At 51.9% G+C, this 20252-nt stretch overlaps 1 protein-coding gene across 5 annotated transcripts; it reads left to right on the top strand.

Moving 5' to 3' along the window:
• The first annotated feature begins 197 nt into the window (after positions 1-197).
• On the top strand, positions 198-18767 carry FXYD5 (FXYD domain containing ion transport regulator 5). 5 transcript variants are annotated; one of them, XM_042919144.1, is made up of 10 exons: positions 315-353; positions 874-980; positions 1096-1156; positions 10091-10171; positions 10823-10876; positions 12287-12388; positions 15223-15318; positions 16366-16395; positions 16474-16548; positions 18442-18767. In XM_042919144.1, exons 3-10 carry the CDS (start codon positions 1096-1098, stop codon positions 18489-18491), a joined length of 549 nt encoding a protein of 182 aa, XP_042775078.1. In that variant the 5' UTR covers positions 315-353; positions 874-980; the 3' UTR covers positions 18492-18767. The 5 variants fall into 5 exon arrangements, with proteins under 5 accessions (XP_042775079.1, XP_042775076.1, XP_042775075.1 ...); XM_042919141.1 differs by lacking the exon at positions 874-980 and having other exon boundaries at positions 232-353; XM_042919142.1 differs by lacking the exons at positions 874-980; positions 10823-10876 and having other exon boundaries at positions 203-353.
• The last annotated feature ends 1485 nt before the right edge of the window (positions 18768-20252 follow it).

Below are 20252 nucleotides of genomic sequence, written 5' to 3'. Positions count from 1 at the left end.
ACCCCAGACCCAGGAGTAGACACCCCGCCCCCGCTCCCCTTCCTCCCCAAAGGAGCCCCACCCACCGAGACCTGCCTGCGCTCTCCCGCTCTCCCTCCACCCTCCCTCCCACCCCCGCAGCGGGTGGGTGGAGGCCGCTGCCCGGCCTCTCCCCCCTGCCCCCCATCGCCCTCCGCGACTCCCCCTCCTGCTCCCACCGCGGGCTCTGAAGCCAGGAAACCCGAGAGGAAATGACTGAGCCCGTCTTGGTCCCCGCCCGCCAGCTCTCCCCTGGCCACACCCTCCGCCGGGACGCCGCCACCGCCGCTGCCCTCTGTCCACGAGGCTGCCGGCTTGGGACCCCCAGCACTGACGTAAGTCTCTCCTGCGATCAGCCTGCGCCTGCCTCCCCTCTGCCCAGGGGCCGGGCTCAGGTGCCTGGAGGGCTGATCTTTCCCCCTCCCCGCCTCTCTGCCCCCGACTCCTGCTCACGTCTCTGCGCCTGCTCTTCGGCACCACGGCGGGCTCCCGCCGGCCCCTCTTCCTCCTGCCTCAGTCTCCCCAGCTCTCCGCCATCCCTCTCGGACCAGTTCTCGAAGTGCCCAGCATCCTGCTCCATTGTCCCCTCACGAGGCCCCTCACACCAGCTCACTTTTTCCTCTGAGATCGGGAGCACATTACTCATTCTTCCTCTTTCCCCTCCTTGCTGACTCCTCGGCTCTGGGGACAGCCCAGAGGGAGGCACCAGGCCCCCTGCTCTACCCCTGCACCCTGTAGGGTCAGTCTCTGTGGAGTGAGTTCTCGGCCCCAAGGGTGTCCCTGTGCAGCGACTGCTACTGGAAGTCCAGATGGGTCTGATGCTTCTTGTTTCCTTTGGGGATCTGCATATGGAAGAAGGGGGTGGTTGCCGGGTCCCCCACTTCTAAAACCCTCCCCCTGTCCTGGAAGAGCAGCTGTCAGCCTTGGCAGGGGGTCCTTGAAGCCACAGGTGCTCGCTCAGGGTAAGGAGGGGGCTGCAGGACCTGAGGGGCAGGCGGGGAGGGGGTGGGGGGTGGCGCTGCCCTGGGCCTGCCTCCCTGACATCATGACTGACCCCGGCTCCCGCTCACCCAATAGATGTCGCCCTCTGGTTGCCTGTGTCTCCTCACCATCGTTGGCCTGCTTCTCCCCACCAGAGGTAAGGTTCACCGTCCTGCTGAGCCAGCACCAGGAAGGGGGGGGGGGGGTGTCTTGATGAGGGGGCCAGGGTTACGCTGTCTGGACACTTCACACCTAGGTGGCCGCTTCCAACGAGTCTGGCCAGAGCCTGTCCTGCTGGGCACTTTCCATCTCACCTCCCAGAAGAACTCACTGAGTTTGATTTGGCAGGGAGGTTGGTGTTAGTTTTCTTGTCAGTGGCCAGGAACCCCAGGGTCCCAGCAAATCAGCTCCCTGGATACCCCCGTGATACACAGTGAGGCCAAGGGGGGGGGGGGAGCTGGGGTGGGTCCAAGAGCTAGAGAAATGTCACCCTTACCTGGGAAGTGTTTCCTGAAAGCGGTACCCACGGTGAGCCTTGGCAGGTGCTTTCTACACGGCAGGTGCTGCATGTGTGACCTCGGGTAACTTCGGCTCTACTCTGTTACACGGTCTGCCATGCCCATTTTATGGATGAAGAAACTGAGGCTCAGGCAAGGGAAGTGCCCTGTGCCAGAGGCTAGTGAGTGGAGAGCCTGGGATACGGCCGTCATTCTCGCTCCCAGCACCCAGGGCATGCCCTCCACGGAAGCTGCCCCATTTCTTTTTGATAAAATGGTTTTCATTTTTTCTTTCAGCCTCTCACCAGGTATTCAATGAGCAGCTACTATGTGCCAGATCTTATCCTAGGCACTGGGGAAGCGGCAACACATGAAACAGAAGTTCACGTTCTAGTTGAGACACAGGCAATAAACAATCCATCAGTAAATGATATAGCACGCTAGAAGGTTGTAGGGGCTACGGAGAAACACAGAACAGGGTAATGAAGATTCTTGAGACAGGGTGGCCAGGGAAGACCTCATCAGAAGGTGACATTTGGGCAGACACTCAAAGGAGATGAGGGAGTGAGCCAAGCAGATACCTGGGGTATGAGTGCTGTCTAGTGGGTGTGAGGAACAGCAGGCAGGCCAGGAAGCAGGGTTGGGGTGGACGAGGGCAGGCTGGGAAGAGGAGAGGTCAGAGCGGGGACAGGAGACCACATGGAGTGGGGAAGGGAAGGGCCCCATGAGTACCTTGGCTTTCACTAGAAGAAAAGAGGGCGCTCTGTGCCAGCAGGGCCTTGACCTGACTCAGGGATTCACAGGGCCCCTCTGGCTGCGAGTGGGGAGCAGATTGCAGGGGGGTGGGGATGAGGGCAGAGAGCCCAGGGCAGAGTGGCTCCGGTGTCCAGGCAGGAGAGGACGGAGGCTGGGCCAGGGCAGGGCAGTGGCTGTCTCCAGCGATGGCTGCCTATCAGGGAGTGGGGGAGACCCTGTCCTCGGCCATGTCATTTCACCCTCTCCAGCCCTGAGAAGTAGATTTGTTACAGGATTTCACTTTTAACCTCAATACCGGGGTTCGTTGTCTCGAACCACTTCGAAGAATGAAAAAAGGTGGACATAGAATAAAATGAGCAGCAGGCGAAAGTTTAGTAGAGTTGTGTGCAAGCTCTCTTCGCAGAGAGGAGACATTCGAAAGTGAATGCCCGGGACTGTAGGCAAGGGGCTTCGTTTTGTAGGCTTCTGGTCGCCCCCCGATCCCTTCTCCCTTGTTTCCTCTCAGGTCCTACCTTCATTGGCTTATTGACTCTAGGTGCTGGGCTGTCCATTCCTGATTGGCTCGATTCCCTTGTGTGGGGAGTCAGACTGTGGTCCTACTGTCCCTTGTATAACATAAGTTTTATGTTTTACTTATTTTAGTTAGGTATTTTGATTGTCAGATTCCTGAGGGGACCCTGAGGGGAGTAAGTGGTGTCTGTCACATTCTTTTTTTTTTTTTTTTTAAGTCTATTTATTTATTTTGAGAGAGAGTGTGTGTGTGTGAGCAGGGTAGGGGCACAGAGAAAGGGAGAGAGAGAGAGAGAGAGAGAGAGAATCCCAAGCAGGCTCCAAGCTGTCAGCTCAAAGCCTGACTCGGGGGTCACGAGGGGCTCAAACTCATGATCTGTGAGATTAAATCATGACCCTGAGGCGAAATCAAGAGTCGGATGCTTGACTGAGCCACCCAGGTGCCCCAAGGTCTGTTACATTCTTAAGAGGAACTTTACGCGCCCGTGGGGGTTCGCTGTGGTCAGATGCTCCCGGCATTGCTCCAAAATATGTGTTTTTCTCCACCCAGGGGCCTCACGTCCTAATCTTTCCCTTTCTGCCTATTTGACCCTATCTTTCCTATCACAGTCCGCGCTCTGAACACGTGCTTTCTAACTACCGTTAGGAACTGGGACGTTGGCTGACGCTTCTTAACTGCTTCCTGCTGAAGGGGGGCGATGATAGGGGAACGGCAGTTAGGGCAGGTTTAGAGGTCGATCCAGAGGGCCGATATAATGGGAGGGTGTTTGGAACATCTGGGCCAGCAGAATTTTCTCGGACGTCTTATTTTTCTGGCCTATGCGACGGCATCTCGAAATGACATACACAAAGAATGTTAGACCAACAAGCGTCAATATTCCAAATGCAATGGCTCCTACAGGAAAAGACGCGTGGTAGCCATCCTCAAGAATCCCTGACATGTTTGGTCCTTTTTTTTTTTTTTTTAAACTCAGTGTAACTATAGCCTTTTCTCCCTCTTCCGTATTTATTTGGATCTTGTGATATTGTAGGTTAGAATAATTAAGCACCTGAACTGGTGCTTGGTTCTTGATCCTCAAACCTTCCTCTGGCCATCCGGCTTCCATAGGAACAACCCCATGAGGTGTATTTAATTTTACCTCAAGGAAAGATTGATCTTCAATACCCAGATTGCTAGGAGTTTAGGCAATCGTTTATCCGTCCTGGAGCGAGGAGGGCTCTCGTCCCTAATTTAGTTATAATGGCCCTTCCTAGCAAGGGACTAGGGCTCTTTGGCATTATCAAAAAAGAATGTGAAAAATTCAAGTCTCCCCGTAATGCACCCGGTGGCTGAGAGAAAAATTTAGTCATAAGTTTTCTGGAGACGCCTCTAGTTGCTACGCTGCGTTTGGCTGATTGGCCAGGAGTGGAAAGGAGGACAGAAAAGGTGGCTCCGGTGTCAGGAAGGAAATCGACCAGTTTTCCTTCTATGTCTGGAGTTACCCGAGGCTCTGGGTTTCCGATAGGTAGCTGGTTTGGGGGAGCCACCGTGAAGAGCCCTGGACCCCAGCAGTCCCTTTCAGGGACACTGGTCATCTGAACCCTTGCAGATAGAGGTCCCCGAGGGCACTCTGTTTTCCCAGTGACTGTTTCCACACAAGGGGTATGGCTTATGGGGTTTGAACTTTGGTTGTCCCCTCTGAGGACATTCTCGTAAGTGGCACTTGGTACCAGAACCTCAGGAGGTCCGGTCCGACATAGTACATAAGGCCACAACTAAGGCCTCAGCTTTTTTCCCCTAAGCCTCCTTTCCTGTTCTTTATTTTACTCTTGATCTTGGTTGTAATATACCCAAGTGGCAGCTCATAAGAGTCCTTCAGGGTCCCTTCTGGGAAAACAGCCAATTTTTGCAGCCTTCTCTGAATATCTGGAGCTGATGGAGTGACAAATTTGTCCTCTAGAATTGTGTCAGCCTCAGGGGTGTTAGGGAAGATAACCGCATATTTAATGAGAGCCTCCCTTCACCTTTCCAGGAAGACCACTGAGTTTTCATCCTGTGTCTGTAAGCGAGTGGCTAATTCGGTGTCATTTCAAGATTTAACCTTAGACCTCCTTAATTTCTCCAAAACACAAGCTTGGAAGTGGTGGCAATACCATTCCTCAATGGGATGGTCATAGTCCCAAGTAGGATCTTGGGATTGGGGCTGCCTGGGCCCCAGTAGGGAACTGGGAGCTCCCTATAGGACCTCCAGTCCCATGATAATTAATGAGTTGCTCGTCCCCATAGCTTTCAGCCGCTCCCAGAACCCCACGCTTCTCTGTTTCATTGAGAGTCTGATGCCACAGAAGCATTATATCTTTTTAGGTCAATTCAAAAACATAGTGTAATTCTCTCTGAAAAGCCTCTGTATACTTATCCGGATCATCAAAATTTACCTAGATCTTTTATCTGTCTTAAATCTTGTAACGTAAAATCTTGCAATCTTATCGTAGCGGTGCCTCCTTGCATCCGTTTCTCCCCCCCCCCAGCCCGGGCCCTCTAGCTTCCGTGAGGGGAAACACACCTGTTACGTTGCAGGGAGGGCCTGGGTAAGGTGGGCAGAGGGGAGCAGAAGTGCACGTTTTTTCAGTCTGGATGTACAGATGGGGGACCCGAGGAGGTTGAGGGGGAAGACTTCCCTTCCTCCTTCCCTAGGTCCCCTTTGGGTACAGGCAAGGGACCTTAGTTTTCTCCCTCCTTAGTTGTGAACCCTTGGAAAGGGTTGCCAGTAGGCCAGGATCGACCTTACATTGCTGACATCTATCTCAATTTTCTCCGAAGGCCCCAGAACACTGGACATGGGGGGCGTCTCCCCATCTCCCCTCACGTTTGGGAACAAGTCCAATTGTAGGATAGTGTTCTAATTGTTACTTGTCTCTGGTGGCCAGGTTTCCTCCTCCAATTTGTATTGGGACCCAGCCTTGGTGCAAAGGAAAATGAGTCGCTTTTCTTTAGGGTTTGTGGGTCAAAATCATCCCAATTTTTTAGAATACGTCCCGAAGGAGAGTACTGGCCTCGGTTGGGGAATTGCCCATCTATAGGAAAAAGAAGAAAAGGCGTCTCTTACCTCAGTTTCCTATAGCTGGCCAGGAGAAACCTCATCTGGCCCCGCAGTTTGGCTGGCTATGCGACTGGCAGCCGAAAGCCCTGTCAGTCTTGAGAGGTGCTGGAAATAGTCGCTATTACCCAGGCTTGACTCTACCCCCCAGAGCTGACCTTGTCTTCCCGATTTCTCTGACCCCTCCGTTTCCTGCCTGTGGGACTTTGGGGGATACCGACTGTGACCAAGCAAGACTCCCCTGGTTGTAGAAGGATGTACTAATTTTATCTTGGCCCAATAGTAATTTACATATTGATCATAATAAAATTGTTCCTCTTAACAAATATATTTCAGAAGGCTACAAATATATTTCAGAAGGCTGGCGAAAGCCATTTCTCGTAAGGATAAAATTGGCTGTTGAGGGGGGCTAAAAGGGCCAAAGTTGAGGTCTATTCGCCTGTTTTTTTTCCAGCAGTGCCCACATAAATATGTTCCAGCCATGTGGGTGTCCACCTTAAAGTATCTAGATTGGTACAAGTCGGCATACACTGGGCTAAGTGTAGCAAAATGGCTCCCATGTATCCGGGTAAAAGCCCTTTATAGGGGCGCCTGGGTGGCTCAGTTGGTTGAGCATCCGACTTTGGCTCAGGCCGTGATCTCAGTTCATGAGTTTGAGTCCCACATCAGACTCGCTGCTGTCAGAGCACAGCCTGCTTTGGATCCTCTGTCTCCCCCTCTCTCTGTCCCTGCCCTGCTCCTGCTACCCCTCTCAAGAATAAAAAATAAACATTAAAAAAAAAGCCCTTCATTTATCACAGTCCTCCATCCATCGTATGGCACAGGCACCCATTCCTCCACCTTGCAGAAACAACACAAACGTAGAGCATTTGGAGGCCAGCAGTGAGGACATCACCATCATCTCCCCAGCCTTCAGATCAAAGGAAGGGCAATTTTTTAATCAGAGCTCGAGCAAAACAACTCAAAAGGGCATGCTGTCCTGCCATTTTGGTTAAAATCATAGTTCTTTCCATCTTTTTGGACAGACAAAAGAGAAAAAAAAAACTTTGGTGACATTTTTTTCCTTTACAAACCTTCTATAACTTTTAGATTTTGTCCCAAGCCATTTCTCTCCAAACAACCAGCCTCATTTAGGACAATATTACTTTTTTTTTTTTAAACCTTCAACGAAAAGGTACGTATTTCCATTTCTTATATCTTTCTTACACATTTCATGCTTTTTTAAATGTCCAAATGAATTGAATCCAGTTTAGTACCCAAGCAAAACTTTAAAGTTTCAAGTTATTGAAGACCCTGAAAGCTATCTTAGCAATTACCCATGAACACTTTGAGACAGACAAAATTAACCATCATTTGAAGTCACCCTTTTGCTGATGAACTGTAACAGAGATAGCATGTGATTACTCGGCCTTCAGTAAACCAGAAAAAGTTTCATGTATTTAATGCTCATAGCTCCAAAGACCTGTCTACCTTAATTAAACCAACAAACTTACGTTAGTTTAAATACCGAATTATGTTCCATCTGTATCCATTTAAAAGTCAATCAATTTGTTCCCCATTGTCAATTTTTACCTGGGGCACCAGTGAGGGAATCTGAAGTGGGCGGTGTAAGTCTAAGGGGGTGTTTTTTGTTCCTTGACAGTGAGGGGAGGAGGAGGAACCCGTGTTGCTGGAGGCCCCTGAAAGGTAGAGGAACCAGTTAGGCAGGCTGCACCCAAGCTGGTGCAGAGACAGGAGGAATGAGGGGAAGGCAGAAGAGGTGAGGTGTCACCAAGAAGCCTAGAGACAAATAAAAGCCCGGAAGGCAGAGAAACAGGTCTCCTGGTTCTAAAGCCTGTCAGCTTGGACAGATGAGCAGATGCAGATTTTTTTTTCCCACCAAAAACTGGAAATGGAGAGTCCGTGTCAAGCCAGAGAAGTCAGGAAACCTCTCTGAAACAGAAGGGTGTTCGGCAGCTGCTTGGGAATATTCCTTAAAGTCCCTGTCCTGACGTAGACTGACCAGAGACAGTTGGCTCTAATTATCATCTGTACCTTGTGGGAGCCGGCCAAATGTCTTCTCTCCATCCCCCTGTGGGCATCAGGGGCAGGAGGAGGGTGGTGAGCCCAGAAGGGGTTGAAGTAAGTCCTGCTCTCTGCTCTGCAAGAGGCGTTTGAAAATGAAAGGTAAAAAATGGGGCCCTGGGAGGTGGTGAACCATGTCAGAGGGTCAGAAATGGAAGCAGGTACAGGGCCGCTTTCCGTTGCATTTGGGAAACCTGTGAGTAGGACCCTTGGAAGTCACCTGGATCCCTCCTACGAGGATATCAGAGAGATCAGTCCTGGGCTTTTCCACTCACTTCCCAAAGGAAAAGAGAGGCTGGCCAAGACAGAAAGAGGAAAATTCCACCGGATACCCAAGTGGGCAGTCAGGGATCAGGTTCTGCTGATGGCCTTCGGGCCTCCACCAAAGAGTAGCCTTGGTCAGGACCCATCAATGGCTGTTTGGCCTCCCCTAAGTCCCACACATCCAGAGGTTCTTCTCGAAAGGAAGTTGAGAGTCCACCACACCAACATTCCCAACTACATTGGGAGATCAGATGGGAGGAGACCCAAGGAGCCTGTCACCCGAGACTTGAGGACGACATACACACTGTTTGCTCTTAACTGGTGGGTGGGTACCAATTATTTAGTGTGAGGTTTTATTTAAGATAGAAAGAAAAGAGGGGATGCCAGCTGTTATTTACTTACGGTTGGAAGACGTTAACATCCTAGACAAGCCCCCAAAGAAATGTTACAGGATTTTTTTTTTTTAAACCTCAATACCCAGTGTTCATTGTTTAGCCACTTCAAAGAATGAAGAGGTGGACACAGAATAAAATGAGCAGCAGGCAAAAGTTTATTAGAGTGTAAGAATAGTATGGGGGCGCCTGGGTGGCTCAGTCGGTTGAGCGTCCGGCTTCAGCTCAGGTCATGATCTCGCGGTCCGTGAGTTCGAGCCCCGCGTCGGGCTCTGTGCTGACCGCTCAGAGCCTGGAGCCTGTTTCGGATTCTGTGTCTCCCTCTCTCTCTGACCCTCCCCCATTCATGCTCTGTCTCTCTCTGTCTCAAAAATAAATAAACGTTAAAAAAAATTAAAAAAAAAAGAATAGTATGAAATAGGGGTGCCTGGGTGGCTCAGTTGGGTAAGCGTCCGACCTCAGCTCAGGTCATGATCTCACAGTCCATGAGTTTGAGCCCCGCATCAGGCTCTGTGCTGACAGCTTAGAGCCTGGAGCCTGCTTCGGATTCTGTGTCTCCCTTTCTCTCTGCCCCTCCCCTGCTCACGTTCTGTCTCTCTCTGTGTCAAAAATAAAGACATTAAAAAAAAAGAATAGTATGAAATAGTATTACAGTAAGAATAGTATGAAAGGTCTCTTTGCAGAGAGGGGACATTCGAAAGTGAACGCCCATAACAAGAGGCGCGTGACAATAGGGACTTTGTTCTATATGATTTTGGTCACCCCTCTTCCCTCCCCCCTTGTTCCTTCTCAGGTCCTACCTTTATTGGCTTGATCACTCTAGGTTCTGGGTTCTCTTTTCCTGATTGGCTCAATTCCATTGTGTGAGGAGTCAGACTATGGTCCTACTGTCCCTTGTATAACAGAAGTTTTATGTTTTCCTTATTTTAATTAGGAATTTTGATTGTCCAATTCCTGAGGGGACCCTGAGGGGGAGTAAGTGCTGTCTGTTATGTTCTTAAAAGGGACCCTATGCCCAAGGGAGTCAGACCCTCCCAGCATTGTTCCAAAATATGTGTTTTTCCCCACGCAGGGACCTCAGGTCCTAACCTTTCCCTCTCTGCCTATTTGACCCTATCTTTTCCCATCACAGAGTCAGTGATTATCCCCACTTCGCAGATGAGACAGATGAGGCTCAGAGAGGGGACTCCACCTGCCCCAGGTCACATGGCCAGGGAATTTGGGGGAGCAGAATTTGAGGCCGGGGCCCTGGCTGACTTTAGGATGGACCTGGGCTCACTAGGCTAAACTGCCTCTCCCACCCCACAAGGACGGGCAGGAAGAGGGGCTGGAGGAAGGGTGCTGGGCATCATCATTTTGTAAAGCACTTCCAGGACTATGGGTGGATACCTCCATTCAAGCATCTGTCTGCTGTTCCACCAGGATATTCTGAGTTACCGCCCACAGTTTCAGAAGGGAGGGGAAGGTGGGGTTTTGGTGAGAGAAGGAGGACCGGAGGCTCCTCTCTGACTTCTCGTCCTTGATCTCCCAGGACAGACATTGAAGGAGACCACATCCATTCCTTCAACAGACACAACCATTGTGAGCATTCATGCCCTGACTCAAACCCCAGGTGAGGAAAGAGGCTTGGGTCTGTCAAGATCCTGTCACTGCAAATGACAGCAGCCACAAAAATCTCAAGCTTGGGCCAATCGGGAATTTTGGGTTGTGCAACTGAAAAGCCCAGGGATAGACTGTCAGGCATGGCTCAGTCTAGGTGCTCAAATGATGCTATCAGGAACCTGCCTCCATCTCTTGGCTCTGTTTTTCCTGTGTTCACTTCATTCTCAGGTAGATTCTCCTTTTATGAGGCCAAAGTGGCCCCTGAGGCTTCCGTCTTACCTGCTAAGAAGCCAGAGGAAAGGGCATTTCCCTTTCCCCAGTCCAGCAAACGTGGCATAGCTGGATTGTGGCATAGCACCAACCTGGTGCCAACCCCACTGAATGAAGTGGACCAAGAATCGGGGAAGGGTGGTTCATAAAGAAAGTTCCAGGGGCTCTTACCAGAGGTGGTGAATGCTAAATAGGGGAGTGTGCATCTATGGGAGGGGAGGGCTGAGGCAGGGGAGGTACTGGCCTGGCAATTGGGCAATCAGCAAATGGCTGGGTTAATTAAGTCATCTCAACTATATCAAAGTTGAATAGTAGAGCAAACCCCCTGTTCCTCCATCCATGAACCTTCTCCACATCTTCTCTCTCTTCTCTCCCTGTTTCCGGACTCCAGACACAGTCCACCCAGAGTCCCAGTCCACCCCTCAGACATCTCTGCAGGCTGGTGGTGAGTGGGGCATGCGGAGGGCGTGGGGGCGGAGGCCTGAGACAGACACTAGTCCCTCTCTTCTTCCCACATTCTGACTCCTTTGTTACTCATTTCAGTCCTCCGGCTCTGAATCCTCTGGTTTACTTTGTGGTGGGGCAGACAGCCGCCCACATCCACTTCTGTGAAAGCACATCTTTTGCAGTTGTGAAAAATAATACGCATATAGAAAAGTACAAAACCCATAAGTGTACCACTTAACAAATTACTCTGAATTGAGCCCCTGTGTCACCACCACCCAGCTCAAGGACTAGAGCTTTGCAACCACCCCAGGAATGCCCCCATGCACCAAGGCCATTCATTTCTTCCTTTAATCTCTTGGACTTTTTTCCTTTTTTGAGTTTTCGAGTCCTTTTTGAACTTTGTCTTGGGAGTGTAACAGTTCAGAAAGTGCTCCCTAATTTTTCCCATTAATATTTAATGATATAGTAATACCCAAACCTGTTCTGCTTGGGAATAATAAAAATATTATAGTGAGATGAAATCCCTTGGCCCCTTCTCCGTTCTTGTTCTCTCCCCCATCTCTGAGAGGTCCCCACTGCTAGCACTGGAAGGGGAGCGGTCCCCAGTGATGCTGTGCCACATTTCTGCCCGCAGAAAATATCACGACCGGGAGATGTATTTGTGTGAGCGGATCATTTCCAAAACGATAGTCGTTCTGAAACTTGCTCCACCACCACCCCCCCCGCCCCCGGTCTCCCCACTGCCCCGTGCAGCAGTATGTTTGGAAGCTCCTCACACATTGCTATGTAAACACCAATCTTACTCTTTTGCGCTGTTGCATGGTACCCGGCTGGGTGCCTGTGTACGGTTAGTGAAGCCGTGCACATCTTGATGAACATCTTAGCCTTTGCTACACCCAGTGCCATGGTAAGCAACCTCGTCCGTTCCTCCTTAAGCAAATGCTTTTCTCCCCTATTATAATCTGCTCGTGGTTCTAAATATCTTCCTGTGTTCTCTCATTCAGTCCTCACACAAACCTTCTGAGGTAGAACAAACGAACTTTACAGAATAAGGAAACAGAGGCTCGGAGTCACTCACTCAGGGCGTCACAAGTCAGTGACACAGCTCAGACCAGGGGCCCGGAACCTGGCTCTACGGCCTTGCTTTTACCCACCACGCTATGGCGCAAAGGGCACGAACGCTGGAATTTGTTGGAAAAGCCACCTGGGGAACGGTTGCATGGATTTGCCCTGCCACCAGCGTGTGCCAGAGAGTCCCCCTGTCCCACCCACACCGTGACATTTGGAACGAGAACCGTCTTTGATTTCCTCCAGCCAGAGGAGGGAGGGGGCCCCTTGCCGTTTGATGGATGTGCACGTCCCTGATTCACGCGCTGTCCGCCTTCCCTCCCTGCTCTGATCTGAGTAGGAACAACGCAGGAGCAGACGGAGGAGACCCACACCCCACAGCCGACGAGAACGGATGTGCTCCCAGCCACAGATCCGAGGACCGGCCAGAGCGGCCCAGAAGGTAGGGCCTGGGACTAGAAGGGCAACGTACAAATTTTGTTTAATTCTTTATCTGGGTCAGTAGCTCCCCAAGTACATTGCTCGGAGCACCCGTTTGGGGAATTGTTAATACATTTTCAAAAAATCTGTTTTGATTTGCGGTCAAAGGTGTTTGGGAAACTCCTGAGTTAAAGTTAAACACATTTCTTTGTGGCGGGACTTGTTGGAGTCTTAGTAATGCGTATTTGCAGCAGGCATCCTCTACAGGAGCATCTAGTATGCAGTGTTTTTCCAAACCTGACATGATAGATTTGGAACTTTCTTTTGTTCAGGTTCCTTTACAGAGCTGGTGCTCGGCAATGTGGATGTGGGTGTTTCCTTTGTGTACCTCTTCATGTTAGAGCAGGAGGTTTTCAGCTGCAAAATACTGTAAACGCAACTAAAAGTAAAATAGATTTATTGGCTACATATGTTCTGTAATGTCCAGAGGCATCGATTTCAGGAAGAGCTGGATCGACATGCTCAGGCACGGTCATCAGACTGGCTCTCTCTCTCTCTCTCTCAGCCCTGCTGTCTACATTCTCAAGTTCTCGGGGGTTTTTCCTCTCTTGGTGGCAAAGATGGTCCCATAGTTGTATTTATGTCACAAACCCAGCAAATAGAGCGGATCTTTTTCTCATCTCTAGCCCAAGGAATAAAATCTACTCTCATTGGCCCATTTGGCGTCACATGTCCATGTCTGACCAATGGAAGCCTGGGAAATGGATTGCTCTGAGTGGTTAGGCCTGAGTCTTGTGCCCGTTCTGGGGGTGGAGAACAGGGTCAGCCCTGCCTGAACTGCATAGACCAAGAGTCAAGGAAAAGGTAGTTCCCCTCAGGACCAGTGAGTAGTTAACATTTCAGAGGCGTGGGAAAAGAGGTTGAACCAAGGTGAAGGCAGCAGGTGGCCTCCAATGCCTGTCTGACTCATATTTGAGGATCCGCCTCTACTGGCAAGTATTGTAGCTTAGGCCGTTCCCAGGCTGAGATGCATGCACAGTTGCGCAGACCGGGCACTGAACAAGAGCATCGCCTCTAAGGCTATGTCATCCCCCTTTGGGATTTTTATAATTGTTATAGTCTTCCAGTGATGGCAGTAAAGCATTTAATTCTGACAGAGCCTATTAAAATGTTACAACAGATGGAAGTAAAGTGTGTTGGAGAAGAGAACTTTTCTATTTTCCACAAAAGTGGAGGTGGGGGTGGGTAGTGACGGTGTCCACGCTTCCCGATGGTAAAAAACATTCTCACATCTCTGGATTCATTTGCTGTGAATCCTCGTTGACCTGAGTTACTCTGTGTCATTCTGTGTTCCTGATTATCCGTGACCGAAATTCCACTGGGCTGAGGGGGTCACGGGGCCAGATGGTAAAAGGCACCGCTGAGCCTCAGGGTCCCCGGGGTCTGAGCACGAAAGCCCCCGGCGCCTCTCTCCCTGCCCCATTTTTGTTTCTCTTGTGCCGAATTTTGTCTTCTGCCCCGTGAGGAAATGACCCCTGCCATCTGCAAGCTCGGAGCTCCCAAATTTCACCTCTGTTGTCACTCTGAATGCCTCCTGGGAATGTGGAAGGTCCCAGGGGAGGATGAGACTGGGTCACCTGCTCCCTCTTGTGGCCTGTGTCACAATAGACCCAGAGGGACTGGGGCAGGGGGCGCAGTCCCCCCAAGGAAAAGGGAAGCTGTCCCCAGAAGGGAGGCATGCAGCCACGTCCACGGTAACAGCCACAGCCAAGGCTTGCTGGGAGCTCGCTTGGTGCCGGGCACAGTGCTAGGCTTCCCTGGATTCACTCATGCACTGCTCGCGAGCACCCGACGGGGTAGGAACTGTCAAAACCCCATTCTACAGGAAGGCAACCGAGGCCCAAGGGGCTCCTCTGCCGGCCCGGGCCGCACAGCCCAAAGTGGCAGAACGGCAACTGGAGCCCGGCTCTCTAGCAGCAGGGGCCACTGAGGCTCTTTCACACTTCCTGTGTCTCAGCGCGCCTGTCCCTGCTGCCAGCCTTGCTCGAACCTTCCTCTGGGCAAGGCTTTCCCCAACATCTCGTAATTCTTGGCTTTCAGGTCATGCATAAGAAGTGAGGCTCTGAGATCGGTCTGGAAGCTCGGGCTTCGTGAGGCAGCTTTTCGGCCTTCAGTATGTTGGCCTCGTCCTGGGGCATCAGACAGGGCTGACCGCTTCACCGGGGACACTTCTCAGTGCCAGAAGGGCAGATGTTTTCTTTGTGGCATTTGCTTTTTGTTCAGTATCCTTTTTTTTAAGTGTTTTATTTTTTTGAGAGAGAGAGAGAGAGCACGCACATGCAAGCGGGGGAGAGGCAGAGAGAAAGGGAGAGAGAGAATCCCAAGCAGGCTCTGCACTGTCAGCACAGAGCCCAAAGCGGGGCTCGATCTCACGAAATGACCTGAGCCGACATCGAGAGTCAGAGGCTTACCCAACTGAGCCACCCAGGCGCCCTGGCTTTAAAGAGAGGAGGCCTCTGGTATCTCTGGTCTGGGAGCAGACGTGACCTCCACAGTGTTTTCTACAAGTATGTCCAAGCTCTGCTTCTCCTGGTGCTGGGCCTGAGTCCTGGAGGCCCCCCGGCCTGGCTCAGATGTTATCCTTTGCTTCCTGGATTATAAGGCAGCCCGGGAGTTCCCAGGAGAGGAGCCAGGGGTGCAGGCTCATTCAATATTTCCACGCCTGCCATTCCTTGCCGTCCCGGGGTAGGAGTGAGGGGCCGCTGTGCCCGCCCACTGAAGGTGGAGACATGGGGGAGGGTGTCAGCGACGTCCCTCATTTCCTCCCGCTCACTTCTGTCCTCTGCCACCTTCTAGCCACTCCCTCTGCCGCTCCCACTAAAGGCACCACGCTCTCCAAGAGGCGATCTCCAGGCAAAGACGTCAGGCCGGACGCTGCCCTCGGGCCGACGGGTCAGTAACTCCCTTCCCAGGCTGGAAACAGGCTATTTCCTATTCACTGTGTATTTCTAGCACCTGGACCCTTGCCCAGCATGAAATAGTCCTCAGTAAACATGTGTTGGGTGAACACATGAGTTCAAGGCTGGAAGAGGGTGGGTATAAGCAGGCATCCGATAGATGTCCCGACAGACGAATGAACGCGTAAATGAACGCAGCACGCAAATGACCCTAAAACACAGTGGCTTCAAATGACAACCGTTTGCCTAGCTCTCGGGTCTGCGATTTGGAACTTTGGTCTGGGCTCAGTTGAGTGGTTCTTCTGGTCTCAGCTGGACTTACTCACGCATCCGAGATCAGTTTGGGGGTCGCTCTGTTTCAGGGACACCTTGATTCCCCTTTGTGTGGTCTTCTCTTCCACTTCCGGCCCAGCCGGCCCCAAAGAGTGGATGGAAATGATATGACCACAGGTCACATAGAGTTCATTCATCCATTCGAAACATATGCATGAGCACCTACTGTCTTCTAGGTGCTAGAGATAGAGCGGTGAATAAGACGGACAAAAATCTCTTCCCTCATTGGGCAGACCTTCTAGTCGGGGAATAGAGACAATAAATACGAATTATAAGAATTGTGTATCAGGTGGCTTAAAGCTGCCATCAAGAGAAATAAAGTAGCATTAGGATTAGAGAGTGACTGGGGAGTAGTTTTCTGCAAAGGGCCAGGGAGACCTCCCTGAGAAGGAGCTGTGGGGGAGTCATGCAGATGTCGGGGGAAAGGCGTCCCAGGCAGAGGCAGCGGCCAGTGCAAAGGCCCTGAGGTGAGAGGGACCTGGCATGGCCACCAACAGGGCAGCCGGTGGGGCTAGAGCATCTGGGTGAGCAGGAGGGTGAGAAGCTGAGGTAGAGAGGTGATGGGAGCCACATGTGTGCCATGTGAGGCTTTTGGTCTAAGTGTCCCAAGGCAGAGACCGAGTGTCACCCCTCCACCGACTCTGCCACTCACGGCTTCACTCCACAAATGTTTGCCGAACTCTGACTTGCTCCACATCTGTCCCCCCAGGCGCCAGTGAGGACAACCCCTTCTCCTACGGTAAGTTACCTGTGGGAGGATGTGGGAAGAGGGAGGGAGGAAGACCCCTCTTGCCATACTCCGTTTTTCTCTCTGCAGACGAGGACACTCTCCGGAAGCGGGGGCTGTTGGTCGCAGCCGTGCTGTTCATCACGGGCATTGTCATCCTCACCAGTGAGAATGGGGGGGGGGGGGCACCGCGACTGGGAGAGAGGCGGCCTTGGCTTGCACTTTGACTGAGGGGTCAGTTCTTGAAGGCCCCCAAGCAGAGTTGTCTTATTTATTTATTTACTTACTTACTTATTTAATGTTTATTTTTGAGAGACAGAGAGTCAGAGCATGAGTGGAGGAGGGACAGAGAGAGAGGGAGACACAGAATCCAAAGCAGGGCTGCAGGCTCCGAGCTGTCAGCACAGAGCCCGACGCGGGGCTCGAACTCACAAACCGTGAGATCATGACCTGAGCCGAAGTCGGACGCTCAACTGACTGAGCCACCCAGGTGCCCCCAGAAAAACTAATTCTTAAAGCAGTTTTTTAAATGCTGCAGATTAAATAAAACACGCGGGCCACCAGTTTGCAAGCTCTCGGTTAAGCCGTATAACCTCCACCAGGTTTTATCCCCTCACTTCCCCATCAGGAAATGCACACAGCCACATCTTTTCTCAGCTAAGGTGGGAGGCAGGAGGCCAAGAACAGTAAAAACAGTTGGCTACCACGTGCACGAACCGTACTGGACCCAGGGGTCGCACACAGGTGCCTCAGTCGAGACTGACTTTGAGCCGGGTCCTGTCCACACACACAGCCCCACCTCCACCGCCGTGGGACAAGTGAGGCTCAGAGAACTGGGGAGTTTGCTCAAGGTCACAGAGCACTAAAAATCAGGGAAGGACTAGACCCAGGTCTGTGTGAGGGCAGAGACTGAAAGTTAGCTCTGGGGCCATAAGTTGTTCCAATGACAATAATCTGTGGGCACCTGCTCTGTGCCCACCTGTGCCCTGGTCCCCGCCCTCGGGGAGCTCACATCCAGTGAGGGAATGACAATAAGCAGGTGAGTGCCCCGATGAGCAGAGTGGATACGAGAAAGGTCATCACCGTAAGGAAAACAGCAGAATGACAAGCCAAGAGGGACGGGGAGCGACACTTTATCTCTAAAGAGAGAACATCAGAAGAGATTCCCTGTCAATGAGAAAGACGATTTTAAAAAACAGTGGAAAGGGGCATCAAGTGCAAAGCCCCAGACGCAGGAAGGAACTGAGCATGTCGCAATAACCACGGGAAGAAGCCAGGGTGGCTGGGGCTATGTAAGCCCCGGGGGGTGGGGGGTGGGCAGAGAGAAGGAGGTGATAAGAGCAACAGCCAGGAGACTTGTCTTCTGAAATCCCTCCCCATTCACTTTGGTCCTGCCTCCTGACCCCCCCCCCCCCTCCCACGCTGTCCCTTAAGCCCACCTGTCTCCTCCTACCTCAGGGCCTTTGCACTGGCCATGCCCTCTGCCTGGAACACCCTTCCTGGCTTCCCCCTCACCTCCTTCAGGTCTTTGCTCAAATGTCCCCTCCTCAGTGAAGCCCCTCTAGTCATCACCATGAAGATGCCCTCAGCCGCTGGCCTCCCTGCCTCCTTCCCGGCTTTAGTTTTCTACTGAGCACACATCACCATCTGACCTCACTTGTCCACATACTTGACTTAGTCATTTTTCTCAGTCGGTCTCCCCTGCTGTTAAATCAGCTCTACCAGGGCAGGGATTTTATTCACTCCTGTTCCCTGGGGTGTTCCCAGGGCCTAGATCAGAGCCTGGCACATAGTAGGTACACAACAAATACTTGCCGAATGAATGCATAACACACAAACTAGGATGGGTTCTCAAAGGGGCCCTCTGTGTGGGGGAGGCTGCTCCCCCGGGGAGCCCTTGTGCTGGTTCCTCTCCCCTGTGCTCCTCATCACTGGCTCAGGGCTGCCTTGGGGCTTCTCCAGGGGCAGGGTTGACGGGCCTTGTCCTCCAGTGCCCGGAGCACATGCAATCATCAACTTTGTTCCAACTCATGACCGAACCCTTTCCTTCGCCCACAGGTGGCAAGTGTAGACGGTTACCCCAATTGTGCCGGAATTACAACAGGTGAGACCATCGGAAGGAGGGGCCGGCAACCGAATCGAGGGGCACCCTGAGACTGAGTCCCCACCGGCTCACCGTGCCCAGCCACCTCCCTCCCCTCGATGGGTCTACAGAATAATTGGTAGAGCCCAGCCCGAGAGGGAAGACCCGGATGGAGACAGAGCCGGGGTGATGCCCCAAGTCCCTTGCCCACCCTGAGGGCTGCCCGGCCCCCTGGGCACTGGCCCCCCTCGCTCTGGTGTCCCACGCTGTTCAGACGAAAAGTAAAGCACTGTGGTCCTTGCCCGTGGTCTCTGATTATTCATGACCGGGGAGTGGAAGAAAGCGGCTGGGACTAGGGACGAGGTCCCCTGAGGAGTAAAGTGAGGGTGTCGCAGGCTCCAAAGCCAGGGCAGAGAATACAGTGAACGCAGGTGGGCTGGTGTGAGGCAGGGGGGACAGGAGGGTGGCCCACGGGGGATTCTGGCCGGTGAGAGCGTCAGCGGGGGATTCTGGCCACGGCACTTTGAGACCCCAGCCCCGGTCCACGTGCAGAGCCTGGTGGCCAATGCCAGCTCACCCCTAATGTTGGCAGGTAGTATTGGTAACCGGTTAAGCACCAAAGGAGGCCCTGGGCCCACAGCGGCCTACTTTTCTTCACACTCCAGATCCTTACATTGGTGGGAGGGGCCTCACACACGAGTGTGGACACCCCGGCCTGCACATCTAAACCCCGTACACACACCCCCACCAAAAATGACCACCTCTGGGCTACCTCTTGGTGCAGGGGTATGCCCACCAAGAAGGTCATGCAGGCCGTGGAGAGGAGGGCTCCAAGCCGTTTGGATGGGGACCTCCGGGACCCAGGGCCCCAGTGCAGGGTCGAGAAGGGGCACACGCCCTGGTGGGCGCTTCCTGAAGGCCCTGGGGTTCTGTGCCCCTTGGTAGGGTTTCAACCGATCAGGCCAGAGCGGGGTCTCTGAAGCATGGGGCTCAGGAAGGGTCACTACCCCAGTTTAAGGGTCATAATGACAAAGAGGTAAGGCCTTGTTCACAAGTGGTTACATAACAATATTTCACAAACTTCAGGTCACAGCCTATTCACGGGTTATGAAATCACTTTTGTGGGCTGTGAGTAGCATACAAAAAAAATAATAAAATAAAAAGAAATATCAGAGTGTATCATAAATAATATGACCCTATATAAACTCTTCTCAATGTTTGCCACATTTTCATCCCACCTGTATTATTATTATTCACTTTTTAAGGAGATCAACTCTTTTTATTTTTAAAAAATTTTTAATGTTTATTTTTGAGAGAGAGAGACACACACAGAGTGTGAGTGGGGGAGAGGCAGAGAGAGAGGGAGACACAGAATCTGAAGCAGGTTCCAGGCTCTGAGCTGTCGGCACAGAGCCCGACGCGGGGCGTGAACCCACAAACTGCGAGATCATGACCTGAGCCGAAGTCAGACGTGCTTTACCGACTGAGCCACCCAGGCGCCCCTCTCTCTTTATTTTTTAAAGCTTATTTATTTATTTTGAGAGATAGTGAATGAACATGAGTGGGGGAGAGGCAGAGAGAGAGAGAGAGAGAGAGAATCCCAAGCAGGCTTTGAGCTGTTAGCACAGAGCCCCTCATGGGTCTCAATCCCACAAACTGTGAGATCATGACCTGAGCCAAAATTAAGAGTCAGAGGCTTAATCGACTGAGTCACCCTGGTGCCCCAAGATGACCTCCCTTTTTAACTTAAATACATTTATTTCAAAAGGAACATTTATACATGGAA

The sequence above is a fragment of the Panthera leo genome, chromosome E2 (assembly GCF_018350215.1).
Source record: "Panthera leo isolate Ple1 chromosome E2, P.leo_Ple1_pat1.1, whole genome shotgun sequence".
Lineage (NCBI taxonomy): Eukaryota > Metazoa > Chordata > Mammalia > Carnivora > Felidae > Panthera > Panthera leo.
This window is presented reverse-complemented; position numbering and strand designations above follow the sequence as displayed.